The 14,007-nt window shown below is 43.2% G+C and overlaps 2 protein-coding genes across 3 annotated transcripts in view; both read left to right on the top strand.

Moving 5' to 3' along the window:
- LOC138976708 (protein PALS2-like) overlaps positions 1-14,007 on the top strand; it is a 501,736-nt gene that overhangs the window by 451,259 nt on the left and 36,470 nt on the right. The window lies entirely within an intron of this gene.
- LOC138976990 (all-trans-retinol 13,14-reductase-like) overlaps positions 1,620-14,007 on the top strand; it is a 14,454-nt gene continuing 2,066 nt past the window's right edge. The window contains exons 1-7 of the mRNA XM_070349882.1: positions 1,620-1,916; positions 4,502-4,684; positions 7,026-7,132; positions 7,553-7,684; positions 8,580-8,781; positions 8,931-9,128; positions 13,451-13,589. Of these exons, the coding sequence (XP_070205983.1) occupies positions 1,700-1,916; positions 4,502-4,684; positions 7,026-7,132; positions 7,553-7,684; positions 8,580-8,781; positions 8,931-9,128; positions 13,451-13,589 (1,178 nt within the window). The 5' untranslated portion in view covers positions 1,620-1,699. The remainder of the gene's footprint in view (positions 1,917-4,501; positions 4,685-7,025; positions 7,133-7,552; positions 7,685-8,579; positions 8,782-8,930; positions 9,129-13,450; positions 13,590-14,007) is intronic.

Below are 14,007 nucleotides of genomic sequence, written 5' to 3'. Positions count from 1 at the left end.
AACCCACCTTTCTTTTTCCCCCGTGTTATTTTCGTTTAGTGTGTAATAAAACGTTCCATGAACTCACCTTTCTTTTCCCCCCGTGTTTTTTTCGTTTAGTGTGTAATTAAACGTTCCATAAACCCACCTTTCTTTTATTTTGTTGTGATTGGAGAGGAAAACAGATACTTGTCACTCAAGCCAGTAACTGATGCTTTGTGACTTTCAGGCGTCGTCGGTAATTGCAACGTTGTCTCCTCGGGGGACTGCCCTGGGCATAAATCGATACACTGAGTACGCTGTATAGCTGCGGCGTTGTTTCTGATTAATAATTCACACCTAGTAGCTCTATTTCCTGGTCACAAGGTGTGACATTTATTTTATTTGTTCGTTTTTTTTTATTCCTCCTTGGTCCTCCCTCTTTCTCCTCCTCTTCTTCGGCGTCGTCATTTTTATACATAGACTGAGATTTTTGTCAGTTTCTTAACTTTCACTGACAAATTCGAAAATCCATTCAAGAACCGTTTTCGGTGTTCATTTACAAACAAACAAAAAACAAACAAACAGACAGACAGACAGACAGACAGACAGACAGACAGACAGACAAAAAGACAGACAAAAAGACAAACAGACGAAAGAACGAACGAACAAACAAGCAAGCAAGCGAACGAACAAAGAAAAAACAACAGCAAAAAAAACAAGCGGACGGACAGACAAACAGAATAGACAAACAAACAATTAGCAAACAAAAAAGCAAAACAACATAAGCAAACAAACACACAAGCAAACAAACAAACGATCAGAAGAAAGAGAAAAGAAGCATGAGCTCAAGCTGTTCATTCATTGTTTATCTGTCTCCTCCAGTAGGTTGTCCAGGGCACAAAGTTCACACTTGAAAAAGAGACTAATTTCTCACTCAGTCACTGGCTTGCAGGCACAATATGACACTTGCCTTTCACGCACAAGAATTGTCATTCTAAATAGCACCATTGACAGAGTCAATGCATATTTCTGTACGGATGCCCGTTCCTTTTAAAAAAAATTAGATTAAAAAAAAATCAACCAATGAATCAACCGACGAATCAGTCCACACAAGGGAAGTAACAAACGTTAAAAAACGGGCAACTCTAATGAAGAGTTCTTTCCCTTACACACTCTCTCTCTCTCAGTTTCTCTCTCCACTTTCCACTGTGTGTGTGTGTGTGTGTGTGTGTGTGTGTGTGTGTGTTCGCGCCCCCCCCCCCCCCCCGCTCTCTCTCTCTCTCTCTCTCTCTCTCTCTCTCTCTCTCTCTCTCTCTCTCTCTCTCTCTCTCTCTCTCTCTCTCTCTCTCTCTCTCTACCGTGCCGTAGTCTCAGTCTTTCACGATAAGAATGGAATCCTAGCTTTACTATTATTAACACATAATACAGCCTAACACGGCCTAAACAGATCTCCGCAACAAAGTAACAGGCTCCGTAAGACTGCAATCAAACTAGACCCTGTTTTTTTTTGTATTTCTGTTATCCAGCAGTAAATAGGAAGACAGGCAGATTGCAATAAATCTTATGACAAAGCGCGTTCAAATGCCTCTGATTTTATTCTAACATGGTAAATTTCTTATTCGGACCCAACAGCGTGACAAAGGTCGAGAAGCAGACGATACAGTCCTCGCTATCATAACAGCACAGACGTCAGAAGCTGTGATAAAGGAAGCATTCGTTTGAGTCCTTAGCCGTCATAATGGCTATCATAACGGCTGTTGAAAAGTTTTTTGATCATATAATTGCGAATCCGTCTTGGATTTTCATTGGACTGGCACTATACACTGGAATTTACTTGCTGACGCGACTGTTCAGTGGCCCAAGACCGGGCAGAAATCCGTTTGCGGTTGACCACAGAAAACCCAAAGAGAAACTGGTAGTGGATCCACAGGCCAGGGATGCCGTTCTAAAGCAGAGTAAGTAATTGGCCCAGTAAAGTTTAATTCGCTTGGTTGTTTTACTGACACTGTCAGTCACAATGTGTACGAGAGAGAGAGAGAGAGAGAGAGAGAGAGAGAGAGAGAGCGAGAGAGAGAGATGGGGCCCCCTAACGTCTAACGTTGCAATGGACAGTCCTTAATAAGTAAATTGGTACCTACTTCTGACAGTTGCATGGTAGCATCCAGATGGACTATTTGTTTCCAAAAAGAAGAGAATTATATTTATAAACAGAACATAGGCGAAATATAGAAGAAATATTTTTGGTTAATTTCATACTTTGATTCCTTGTAATTTGGTCTGTGGCTGGTCTGTCGTTTTTCATTCAGGTATAAATATTCCTTATGGTTAAAGGCACGTACATTGCTAACAACGACTACCACAACAACACCAACGACAACAGCAAAACTGTCCAACATATTGCCTGAAGATTGAGGTGAACAATTCAGTTTGGGATTTGGAATAATCTGAATAATATCACACTTGTACCTTGAAGTTAGTGATTGAACATTCAATTATGCTAAGCTTAAAGCCATATGTACTCGATGACTATACACGCTAATTGCTTTACCAACAGCTGGAGACATGCTAAATTAAGTTCCCTGCAAAATATTGTGGTCTAGGACCCCTTCAATGTTGAGATATGTTCATTTTCATTTTGATCTGGATCGTCCTATTTATAGATTTGCCAACAGAGGTAGCGTTGACGCAAGGGAAATAACTCCGCGTCTTTGTTTACATCCAAAGTTTTTGAGACTCTAAAACAAGCTGTAATGCATGTATATGGTCCGCGCATGGCGACATATCGTCATTACATGGTCTTATGGTGCGTTTGACATCGATTATGGGCAAACTACACTTTGTAAACACGGGAGCGCGTACATGCCTTTAAACCCTGTGTTAAAGTATAGTTGTTCAGGCCACAATTCCCAATGTTCAGTGTTTTTGTGCTTTAGATTTGACCTATTCTTCCCTGACAGCAGAATGACTTGCTGGCATTTGATAGATTCTGGATTTGATTTCCTAAAATCAAATAGGTTGTGTTTGCTAGACATGCATTTTAGACAGCGTTAGAATAATATTACGACTAAGAAACAGAACTATGAAAATCAGGTCGGTTCTTCTTCTTGGCGTTCGCAGTCTTTTTTTAGCGCCATTTCCATCTGTGCTGGTTGATAGTGTCATCATTTGCGTAAGCGCGTGTACCTGTGGTTTGTTAGAATGCGCCGTGCGGCCCGGGTCCTCCGTCTTCAGCATTCGAGGTTTTCTGTCGGGGTTACCTCACCCTTAGCTCATGGTCCGTACGTCCTACCCTGAGAGCACAGGAGGGAGGATTTGCCGGGATCCCACCCGGAGCTAGGGTTTTAATGCGCCCTTAATCGCATTAGATGAGTCCCGTCAATGGACGATGGAACATTTCAAAGAGGGTAGCAGTGCCGCCTGCTACCCCACTCTGCCCTGGTAGGAAACACCGCCAGTTTGGTCCGCGGTCGCAAGCGGCTAATCTCCATATCTGAAGACCGTTCCCCTATCCGCCACCCGGGGACGCGCTGGATTGGGGGTGGTCGCCCCACTGAAAATCCCACACTGGGTTAAGGAAGATCAGCCTGTCCCAGTAGGTCGGTTCCACTGTTAACATTTGTTCAATGATTTTTTAATTAGTGACATTGACATACTACCTCTCGACACTGGTAGCAGGCAGGCTGCTAGTTTTAGTTAGGAGTGCAATTTAGCGGGAGGATTCTTTTTTGCTGTATGAAAGTCAGGATAATGAAAAGCATGCTCAGTCTATGCTTAGAGAAAAAATAAGTACTCATTTTGTGAAGGTTAGACTGACAAATATATTATTACATCATGCACTTCAGCAGATTTTTATCTTTTATCACCATGAGGTCAATCAATGTTACGTCAGTCTTCAGCAGATTTGTATCATTTATCATGGTGAGGTCAATGTTCAATGTATCTGCACTTGCTGACACAACAGGAAGCATCAATCATTCATGGAGTTTATCAGTTAATGCAGGCTGATAACATGCAGTCTCATGTAGCACAGAAAGCAAACATTGTATTCAACCTGTGTTCAAGTGCATGCAGTGGAACTTCCCTGTTTTCGTGAATCCTTGCTTTAACTCCACACGTTTTAACCCTTCTAGCCCTGTCTGCTCTACTTTAGATTTTGAGTGGACTAAATTTGTCTTGTACATTCCCCACAAACAAACAAAATATATTTTTGTCTTCTATTTCTAAAGCTAAAATTCCATTGTTTCATTTTACAGGTTAATCAAATCCTACAGGATTCATGCTACCGTTGTGCCCCCTGCAACCCCCCCCCCCCCCCCCCCCCCCTCCCTCACAAAATCTAAAGAGAAAAAACCCAGCTTAAAAGCATAACTACACAACCAAGTAAGAAGCAGTAGGCTGGGAATCAAGACGAGTGTGTGTGTTTGTGCGCGCGCTGCCCCCCCCCCCCCCCCCCCCTCCCTCCTTCCATTCTGAATTTTGGAATGTTAGCAGCTAGTCTATGTGTTTTTGGATCACTGCATGTGTAGCTGTGTTGTTGCAGGATTCAAGCCGGCCAAGATCCCCGAGGACCTAGACGTGATTGTGATCGGCAGCGGCGCTGGTGGGCTGACGGCGGCTGTGTTGCTGGCCAGGGCGGGGAAGAAAACCTTGGTGCTGGAGCAGCATGACCAGGCTGGGGGGTGCTGTCACACCTTTGTGGAGAAAGGATACGAGTTTGACACAGGTGGGGGAGTTATGATCAGTTTCCTGTTGTTTGTATTCTTATTTGTCTAGTAGGGAACCTATCCTTAGCGGATGATTCTGCAGAAAAAGTTTAAACAATTATTTTGTGGAAAAAGTGATGCAAAAACACAAAAGCTTCCAACATTATTCTGCAGAAGAATGTTGCTTGAAAAAAAACCTATGCTTAGGCGTATGATGACAAAATTTGGTTATTCTCTGGAAAAAGCAGTTTTCCGGCACCATTTCCAGACCTGTTTACCCTCCCGGATTGTCCGGAATTATTACGGATTTGGGGTCTAAATTCCGGTATTACGGAATACTACCGAAAATTCCGGAAATTCCGGTCGAGAGAACCTTTTTTCGTGCGTGAAAATTCGAAGTCGAAATTGTGGTAGTCACCAGGACTGTGATTTCAAGGCTGACCGAAACAGCCTTTTCTGCGCATGTGCACAGCAAGGTATTTGTCGGATTCCGCGGATTTGAGATCGACATTGGTCCGAAGGGTAATATAGGGCCGATCTCTGTGGAGACGAAATGCCAACCAAAAAAGCAAACGTTGTACAGAAATATCGGCAAAACTATTAAGTCAAGTGGCGGTGTCTGGTGAAGTTTAAGAAGAGCGAACCACATTCATTTTGGTGATCAACTTCAGATCAGTGCAACAACAAAGCTAGTCAGTAACGAGTCACGTCGCGGCACGTGTCCCGAGGTTAGACGCAGCATTAGTTTTAACAAAATGCAGTACACAAATGAACATGGAAACAAACAAAAACACGAAATTAATATGTTTGGCAAAACATGAGCCTGCTTCGCATCGAGTTTATTTGACCTAGGTCTCTACTTCCACAGAATCTCTCAGACCTGCGAACCGATCTCTCACTACGGTCAGTCGCGCCAGAGACATAGATGTAGGTCTATGGTCGCGCTCATCAGTTACTTGGCTGTTGCCGAAATTCAAGTCTTTCTGAGTCTAAAACTGATGTCCATTAATATTTCTCCGATATAGCAAAGATCACAGTTCATTGGATCGAAAAACTTACAACAAAATGTTAAAATGAAATAAACGAATCGGTCCTCTAAAATTAAAGGTAGCTTTTGGAGAGAGTTATTATGACTGGTTTTAATGCAGGATGTCTGATGTGACAGAATGTAAGGTGGTTTTGTTCACATGCATCTTCAAGTGACTGTAAATATTCCAAGGGGTGGGGGTGGGGGGATGTTACAGGGGTTCCTGACCCCCCCCCCCCCCCCCTTGGGATCAAAAAAGCAACAAAAAAAAAAATTCAGTCTGTGGGAAAAAAACTAAAGACATTCGTCTGTAAAATTGTTGTTGTGGGGAGCAGATATCAATGAAGATAAATTGCCATTCTTTAATACTAACTTTAAAAGAAATAATGAGTGGCTGCTGACACCAATTTATCATGTTTAAAATCAAGGATAAGCTACAAATTGTTAATAAAATAGCTAAAATTCTTCAGCCAGACCCCCCCAACCCCAGGACCCCAGGTTGTACCCCCCCCCCCCCCCCCCTCTAGCTCTCTTGCTCCGCCCCTGAATACTGTGGGGTGTTTTTTTAAGATAAAGTAAACTTGTCTTAGTTAACTTGCATTAAACATGGTTATCAATTTTGTACTTGTTTTGCATGGTAGCGCGCGAATAAACGTGTCGTTTAATCGTTTTCGAGCTGGTTTATGGTTGATAAAAAAGATTACTCAAAGATGCCTCAAATTACGGAAAAGTACCAGCTGCATTCCTGATTTTCATTTGGGGGGGTAAACAGGTCTGCATTTCAGTTCTTCCGCAGGAAAATTGAATATTGTCATCATCTGCAAAGGATAGGAACCTTCTGTGTCTCACACATTTTTTATAAGGAGAGTCTGACAGCAAGAATGTAGGGATTACGTATAGTCTCGTCCTTTTGTTTAACACTTTCTACCCCACCTATGTTGACCAAGAATTTTTTGGCTGAGACCAGCTGTGCTGCAGCAGGTCACGCAGAATTGTAGTAACTGTGTATCAACACGCTGGAATGCAGGCGTTAGATGGACGTTACAGGAAGCGACTGAAGCTAACCGTCTAAGCGGATATATCCGTACCTGGTCAGATAGAGCCATATGAGTGGGTACGGATATATATCCGTACCTGGGAGACAATGAGTTAATTGTTTGTTTTTCCGGGGATTGGTGGTAAATTGGTTAAATACCGTCTAATGGACCTTGCATGATGAAGGAAATATAAACTTGATTCAGTAGAGAAAAGAGAGTCAAGATTCTGGCAGTGGGAGTCATTACCTAATGGTCAATTAAAAAATCATTTATTCATTGTAATTACCATTGTGCTAGGTATCCACTACATCGGTGACATGAACAACACCAGGAGTCGCAACCTGCTGGACCAACTGACCGGCGGCCAGCTAGACTGGACCCCCATGGACGATCAGTTTGATGAGGTTGGTGGTTTGTTCCTGTTGCACTGAGGTAATCAACCTCACATGCCACTCCCAAAATTAAATTGTCGAAATCAATTTAAAAACACTTTCATCTTATTCCTTGTTGGTTCCTGATTCCAAAAACATATAGATATGATATGTTTGGATTAAAAACACGCTCAGAAAGTTAAAACAAAGAGAGGTACAGAAAAGCGTGCTATCCTTCTTAGCGCAACTACTACCCCGCTCTTCTTGTCAATTTCACTGCCTTTGCCATGAGCGGTGGACTGACGATGCTACGAGTATACGGTCTTGCTGAAAAATGGCATTGCGTTCAGTTTCATTCTGTGAGTTCGACAGCTACTTGACTAAATGTTGTATTTTCGCCTTTTCATGATCTTGTTGGAGGTTGTCATAAGTTTTGTTCTTGTGTGGCTGCAGGTTGCCATTGGAAACCCGGAGAAGGCCCAGCGCTACGGAATGAAGAGTGGTCGCAAGCAGTACTTTGACAACCTCGTCAACTTCTTCCCAGAGGAAGAGACCGCTATCAAGAAATACGAAGAGCTTATTTCAGTGGGTACACCTTTATGTTTCACCTCTAGCGTTTCTGTCTGCCTGCACTGTTTGATATTCTTTCTGTCTATCCAATGTTACTTTCCACACATGCATCTGCAAGTGCACACACACCCACATGCATACATCTCGTCTTGCAGTTTCTTGTAAGGGGCATCTCTGGAGCAATTAAATGTGTGATGCTCCCCAGTTTGATTTTTCAGTGCGCTGGGACAGGTGGCAAATTAGTCTTGTGTCTGGCAAGGCCCACTTGACACTTTGCTACTCTCTGGTCAACCGGTGGCACATAATCCTCCCTGGATATCGTCGGCATATCGTTCTTGCTGAAACTTGTTCACTTATTTCTGTTGCCAGGTGGAAGACAAAGCGTTCAACGGCATCATCATTCTGAAAGTGCTGTCTGAAACTTGTACACTTATGTCTTTGTTGCCAGGTGGCAGGCAAAGCGTTCAACGGCATCATCATTCTGAAAGTGCTGTCTGAAACTTGTACACTTATGTCTTTGTTGCCAGGTGGCAGGCAAAGCGTTCAACGGCATCATCATTCTGAAAGTGCTGTCTGAAACTTGTACACTTATGTCTTTGTTGCCAGGTGGCAGGCAAAGCGTTCAACGGCATCATCATTCTGAAAGTGCTGTCTGAAACTTGTACACTTATGTCTTTGTGGCCAGGTGGCAGACAGTTCAACGGCATCATCATTCTGAAAGTGCTGTCTGAAACTTGTACACTTATGTCTTTGTGGCCAGGTGGCAGACAGTTCAACGGCATCATCATTCTGAAAGTGCTGTCTGAAACTTGTACACTTATGTCTTTGTGGCCAGGTGGCAGACAGTTCAACGGCATCATCATTCTGAAAGTGCTGTCTGAAACTTGTACACTTATGTCTTTGTGGCCAGGTGGCAGACAAAGCGTTCAACGGCATCATCATTCTGAAAGTGCTGCCCCGGTGGCTGGTGACAATTCTGCTGAAGACGGGCGTGTACCGACTACTGTTCTCCTGCTTCAAGTACACGGAGGTCACGCTGCAGGAGACGCTGGACGGGCTGACCGACAACCAGGACCTCAAGACCGTTCTCTCCTACATCTGTGGCGACTACGGTCAGTTTGTGATGATTATGATAATGAACGCTTATTGATCGCCCCTTTTCCCCACAGTTCACGGCGATGTACAACTGCAAATAGCAAGACAAATACGCGTTTGCTAGAGATTTTCATATTTGCTTATCGGTACATCTTGTCCATTTCAGGTGTTTTTCCCAACGAAGTGCCGTTCATCCTGCACGCCCTTCTCATCCGCCATTACTGGAACGGAGCCTTCTACCCTATTGGCGGCCCCTCCGAGATCGCCTTTCACATGATCAACGTCATCGAGCGGAACGGCGGCCGCGTTCTGGTACAAGCCCCTGTCACAAGCATTCTGTGTGACGACAAGGGAACAGCTATTGGTGAGTTTGTTAGTGTTTAAAAGGTGACAAGGGAACAGCTATTGGTGAGTTTGTTAGTGTTCAAAAGGGAACAAGGGAACAGCTATTGGTGAGTTTGTTAGTGTTCAAAAGGGGACAAGGGAACAGCTATTGGTGAGTTTGTTAGTGTTCAAAAGGGAACAAGGGAACAGCTATTGGTGAGTTTGTTAGTGTTCAAAAGGGAACATCTATTGGTGAGTTTGTTAGTGTTCAACAGGGAACAAGGGAACAGCTATTGGTGAGTTTGTTTAGTGTTCAAAAGGAAACAGCTATTGGTGAGTTTGTTTAGTGTTCAAAAGGGAACAAGGGAACAGCTATTGGTGAGTTTGTTAGTGTTCAAAAGGGGACAAGGAAACAGCTATTGGTGAGGTTGTTAGTGTTCAAAAGGGGACAACGGAACAGCTATTGGTGAGTTTGTTAGTGTTCAACAGGGAACAAGGGAACAGCTATTGGTGAGTTTGTTAGTGTTCAACAGGGGACAAGGGAACAGCTATTGGTGAGTTTGTTAGTGTTCAACAGGGGACAAGGGAACAGCTATTGGTGAGTTTGTTAGTGTTCAACAGGGAACAAGGGAACAGCTATTGGTGAGTTTGTTAGTGTTCAACAGGGGACAAGGGAACAGCTATTGGTGAGCTTGTTAGTGTTTAAAAGGTGACAAGGGAACAGCTATTGGTGAGTTTGTTAGTGTTCAACAGGGAACAAGGGAACAGCTATTGGTGAGTTTGTTTGTGTTCAAAAGGGGACCAGGGAACAGCTATTGGTGAGTATGTTAGTGTTCAACAGGGAACAAGGGAATAGCTATTGGTGAGTTTGTTAGTGTTCAAAAGGGGACAAGGTAACAGCTATTGGTGAGTTTGTTAGTGTTCAAAAGGTAACAGCTATTGGTGAGTTTGTTAGTGTTCAAAAGGGGACAAGGGAACAGCTATTGGTGAGTTTAATAGTGTTCAAAAGGGGACAAGGGAACAGCTATTGGTGAGTTTATTAATGTTCAAAAGGGGACAAGGGAACAGCTATTGGTGAGTTTGTTAGTGTTCAACAGGGGACAAGGGAACAGCTATTGGTGAGTTTGTTAGTGTTCAAAAGGGGACAAGGGAACAGCTATTGGTGAGTTTGTTAGTGTTCAAAAGGGGACAAGGGAACAGCTATTGGTGAGTTTGTTAGTGTTCAAAAAGGGACAAGGGAACAGCTATTGGTGAGTTTGTTAGTGTTCAAAAGGGGACAAGGGAACAGCTATTGGTGAGTTTGTTAGTGTTCAAAAGAGGACAAGGGAACAGCTATTGGTGAGTTTGTTAGTGTTCAAAAGGGGACAAGGGAACAGCTATTGGTGAGTTTGTTAGTGTTCAAAATGGAACAAGGGAACAGCTATTGGTGAGTTTGTTAGTGTTCAAAAGGGGACAAGGGAACCGCTATTGGTGAGTTTGTTAGTGTTCAAAAGGGCGCGGGACAAGGAAACAGCTATTGGTGAGTTTGTTAGTGTTCAAAGGGGGACAAGGGAACAGCTATTGGTGAGTTTGTTAGTGTTCAAAGGGGGACAAGGGAACAGCTATTGGTGAGTTTCTTAATGTTCAAAAGGGGACAAGGGAACAGCTATTGGTGAGTTTGTTAGTGTTCAAAGGGGGACAAGGGTACAGCTATTGGTGAGTTTGTTAGTGTTCAAAAGGGGACAAGGGAACAGCTATTGGTGAGTTTGTTAGTGTTCAAAAGGGGACAAGGGAACAGCTATTGGTGAGTTTGTTAGTGTTCAAAATGGAACAAGGGAACAGCTATTGGTGAGTTTGTTAGTGTTCAAAAGGGGACAAGGGAACAGCTATTGGTGAGTTTGTTAGTGTTCAAAAGGGCGCGGGACAAGGAAACAGCTATTGGTGAGTTTGTTAGTGTTCAAAGGGGGACAAGGGAACAGCTATTCGTGAATTTGTTAGTGTTCAAAAGGGGACAAGGGAACAGCTATTGGTGAGTTTGTTAGTGTTCAAAAGGGAACAAGGGAACAGCTATTGGTGAGTTTGTTAGTGTTCAAAAGGGGACAAGGGAACAGCTATTGGTGAGTTTGTTAGTGTTCAAAAGGGGACAAGGGAACAGCTATTGGTGAGTTTGTTAGTGTTCAAAATGGAACAAGGGAACAGCTATTGGTGAGTTTGTTAGTGTTCAAAAGGGGACAAGGGAACAGCTATTGGTGAGTTTGTTAGTGTTCAAAAGGGCGCGGGACAAGGAAACAGCTATTGGTGAGTTTGTTAGTGTTCAAAGGGGGACAAGGGAACAGCTATTGGTGAATTTGTTAGTGTTCAAAAGGGGACAAGGGAACAGCTATTGGTGAGTTTGTTAGTGTTCAAAAGGGAACAAGGGAACAGCTATTGGTGAGTTTGTTAGTGTTCAACAGGGGACAAGGGAACTGCTATTGGTGAGTTTGTTAGTGTTCAAAATGGGACAAGGGCTGAGGTGCCGGGAGCAAAAGTGGGTGCCGCACAAACGGGAGAGAACAAACTGCGGCGTCTGTCTCGTTGAAATCACAGCAAATATCAATTTTACCCAATCCAATACCGCGGCTGGCTCCCACCCTGTCGGTAACTTTCTCATGCATCCTGCCCCTGGTAGGTCACTTAGTAAAGCAATGGACTATTCACCCTCGGGTCATGGGTTCCAATGACGGGCTTGGGTCAAGTTTTGTTTGACGGGCTTGGGTCAAGTTTTGTGTGACGGGCTTGGGTCAAGTTTTGTGTGACGGGCTTGGGTCAAGTTTTGTGTGACAGCTTGCAGACCTGTTTACCAGTACGATTTGGGCGTATTTTGTACGCCAAATTATTATCAGTACGCAAATACGCGACACACGCACAAAATACGCATAAGAAAAAGTCTAGAATACGTTTTCCGGTGTTGGAGTGCTGATTACGGGATGGTACAACTGATACCGGTTTCGGTCGAAGGGAGATAACCATGACAGCGAGTCTTCAGCTGTGGAAACCTTGTTCAGTTGTTGGCACGTGCGATCGTCTGGACAATCGTGGCAAAATGAAGCTGTAAAATGTGCCAGTTTCGAATGACTGTACGTACCAAGTCTGAACAGCAGAAGCAGCAGATTTTCTTGGAGAAATATAAGAAAGAGCCAGGAATTGTGGAGTCTACTATGGGAAAGAGTCATGCACACTGCAAGTATTGTAAATCAGATTTCTCCGTTGCCCATGCTGGGAAATATGACATCGAACGACACTGCATTTCCAAAACTCACCTGGACAAGGTTGCTGCAAAGAAATCCGTTGAAAGCTGCCAAGGAATTATGAAGTTCATTCCCGCAAAGCAAATCCTGCCAGAAGAAAAAGCTGTATAGTCCGTGCTGAAGCAATGTTTTCTGAGATGATTGTAAAAATGAACTTGCCACTGTCAACCGCAGATGTTATTTCACGAACTTCATCTTTTCATTATCGATCTGTTTGGAAGACACTGGTTATAATGCTATAAACTGACAGGTAAATAAAATTGTTTTATCCCTGTTGTATTGGAAGGAGTTAAATTCTGAAGGTGTTCACAACACATGCTATTCTTACATAAACACGTACATTTTCCCTAGCCCATATGGTTTTGCTTGCAAAGTACACCAACTTTTTGAAAAATACACTCAACATTTTGGGAAAGTACTCTTGCCTCGGGTTGAGGGTAAACAGGTCTGGGCTTGGGTCAAGTTTTGTGTGCAGATTGAGAGAGGGTATCCATTCCCATTCCTGTGTTACTGTTGTGGCACATGAAAACCTTGGTCATTGTGCCAGAAGTGCTGGTGACTTATTGCATGTTAACATGCATGTACCAAGTAAGGCGACTGTTGATGCTGTTGATGCTGCTAGCGTAGCACTGGGAGGATTCCACCTGAATTTCCCAGCAATGGATAATAAATGAATGCAAATGAAATGAACAAAATGACAGGGTTTTAAACCACCCCTTCACTTGGAACAAAAAATCTGTAAAAAAAAAAAAAAAAAAAATTACATCTTCGTCCGGGGAATGGAAATGTTTTGCTGAATTACTTTTGCAGTTTGTCACTATAATGCCCGGTTAGAAATTAATTTTATGGAAATATTCCCACTGCACGCACAGACTGATGATTTTTGGTAAGTGTTGATTTGTGGTATAGGTCCAAGTAGATGGCTTTATCCCATGTCAAAATCTGGCCTGAGGTCTGAGACGCCGAGAAGAATCGTTTACGCTGGAAAGATTGTGCGCTTCGGGTCTTCGAGTTTCTTTGCATTCTTTGTATTTTAGAATTCTTGGCTGACGGATTCCATGAAGGTAACTGTGGTTTTATTGTCATGTTGGAACAGGTGTGCGAGTGTCTCGTAGCTCCGGTGACGTCGACATTCACGCCAAGAAGATCGTCTCGGATGCTGGCGCCATTAACACCTTCAAGAGACTGCTGCCTCAAGATGTGGCCAAGAAGTCTTGTAAGTACACACCTCTTTTGTTTTATCGGCATGATTGTTGTTTTTTAGCAGGTATGTTTTTTGTTTCATTTATAAAGATTGGTGGGGGAAAATGTGCCAATGAGGACTTTCGTAATACCATGGGTGTTACTCTTCCGGCTTTTGCCGGCTTTCCGGTTTTTGAAAAAATCTGAAGCCGGAAATTCCGGTTTTCCGGTTTTTTTAAAAAAAGAAAGAAAAAAAAGCTTCGTTTCGCTAAGTTGAAATAACCAGGGATCGCGTTTACCGATAAACATTGATTTAATGTATTGTAAGTCATTGTTTGTCTTTTACTGGTTGCCTTGGCAAGCTTACCGATTTTCGTGAGAGCCTTGTAGCCAGCTCATGACGTCATACCGGTTTGAAAAATACCTAGCGCGATCACTGATAACGAGCAACGGTTCCGATCCGACTTTTGA

Source organism: Littorina saxatilis, linkage group LG9 (assembly GCF_037325665.1).
Source record: "Littorina saxatilis isolate snail1 linkage group LG9, US_GU_Lsax_2.0, whole genome shotgun sequence".
Classification (NCBI taxonomy): domain Eukaryota; kingdom Metazoa; phylum Mollusca; class Gastropoda; order Littorinimorpha; family Littorinidae; genus Littorina; species Littorina saxatilis.
The sequence above is the reverse complement of the archived record's forward strand: the minus strand, read 5'-3'. Positions and strand labels throughout refer to the sequence as shown.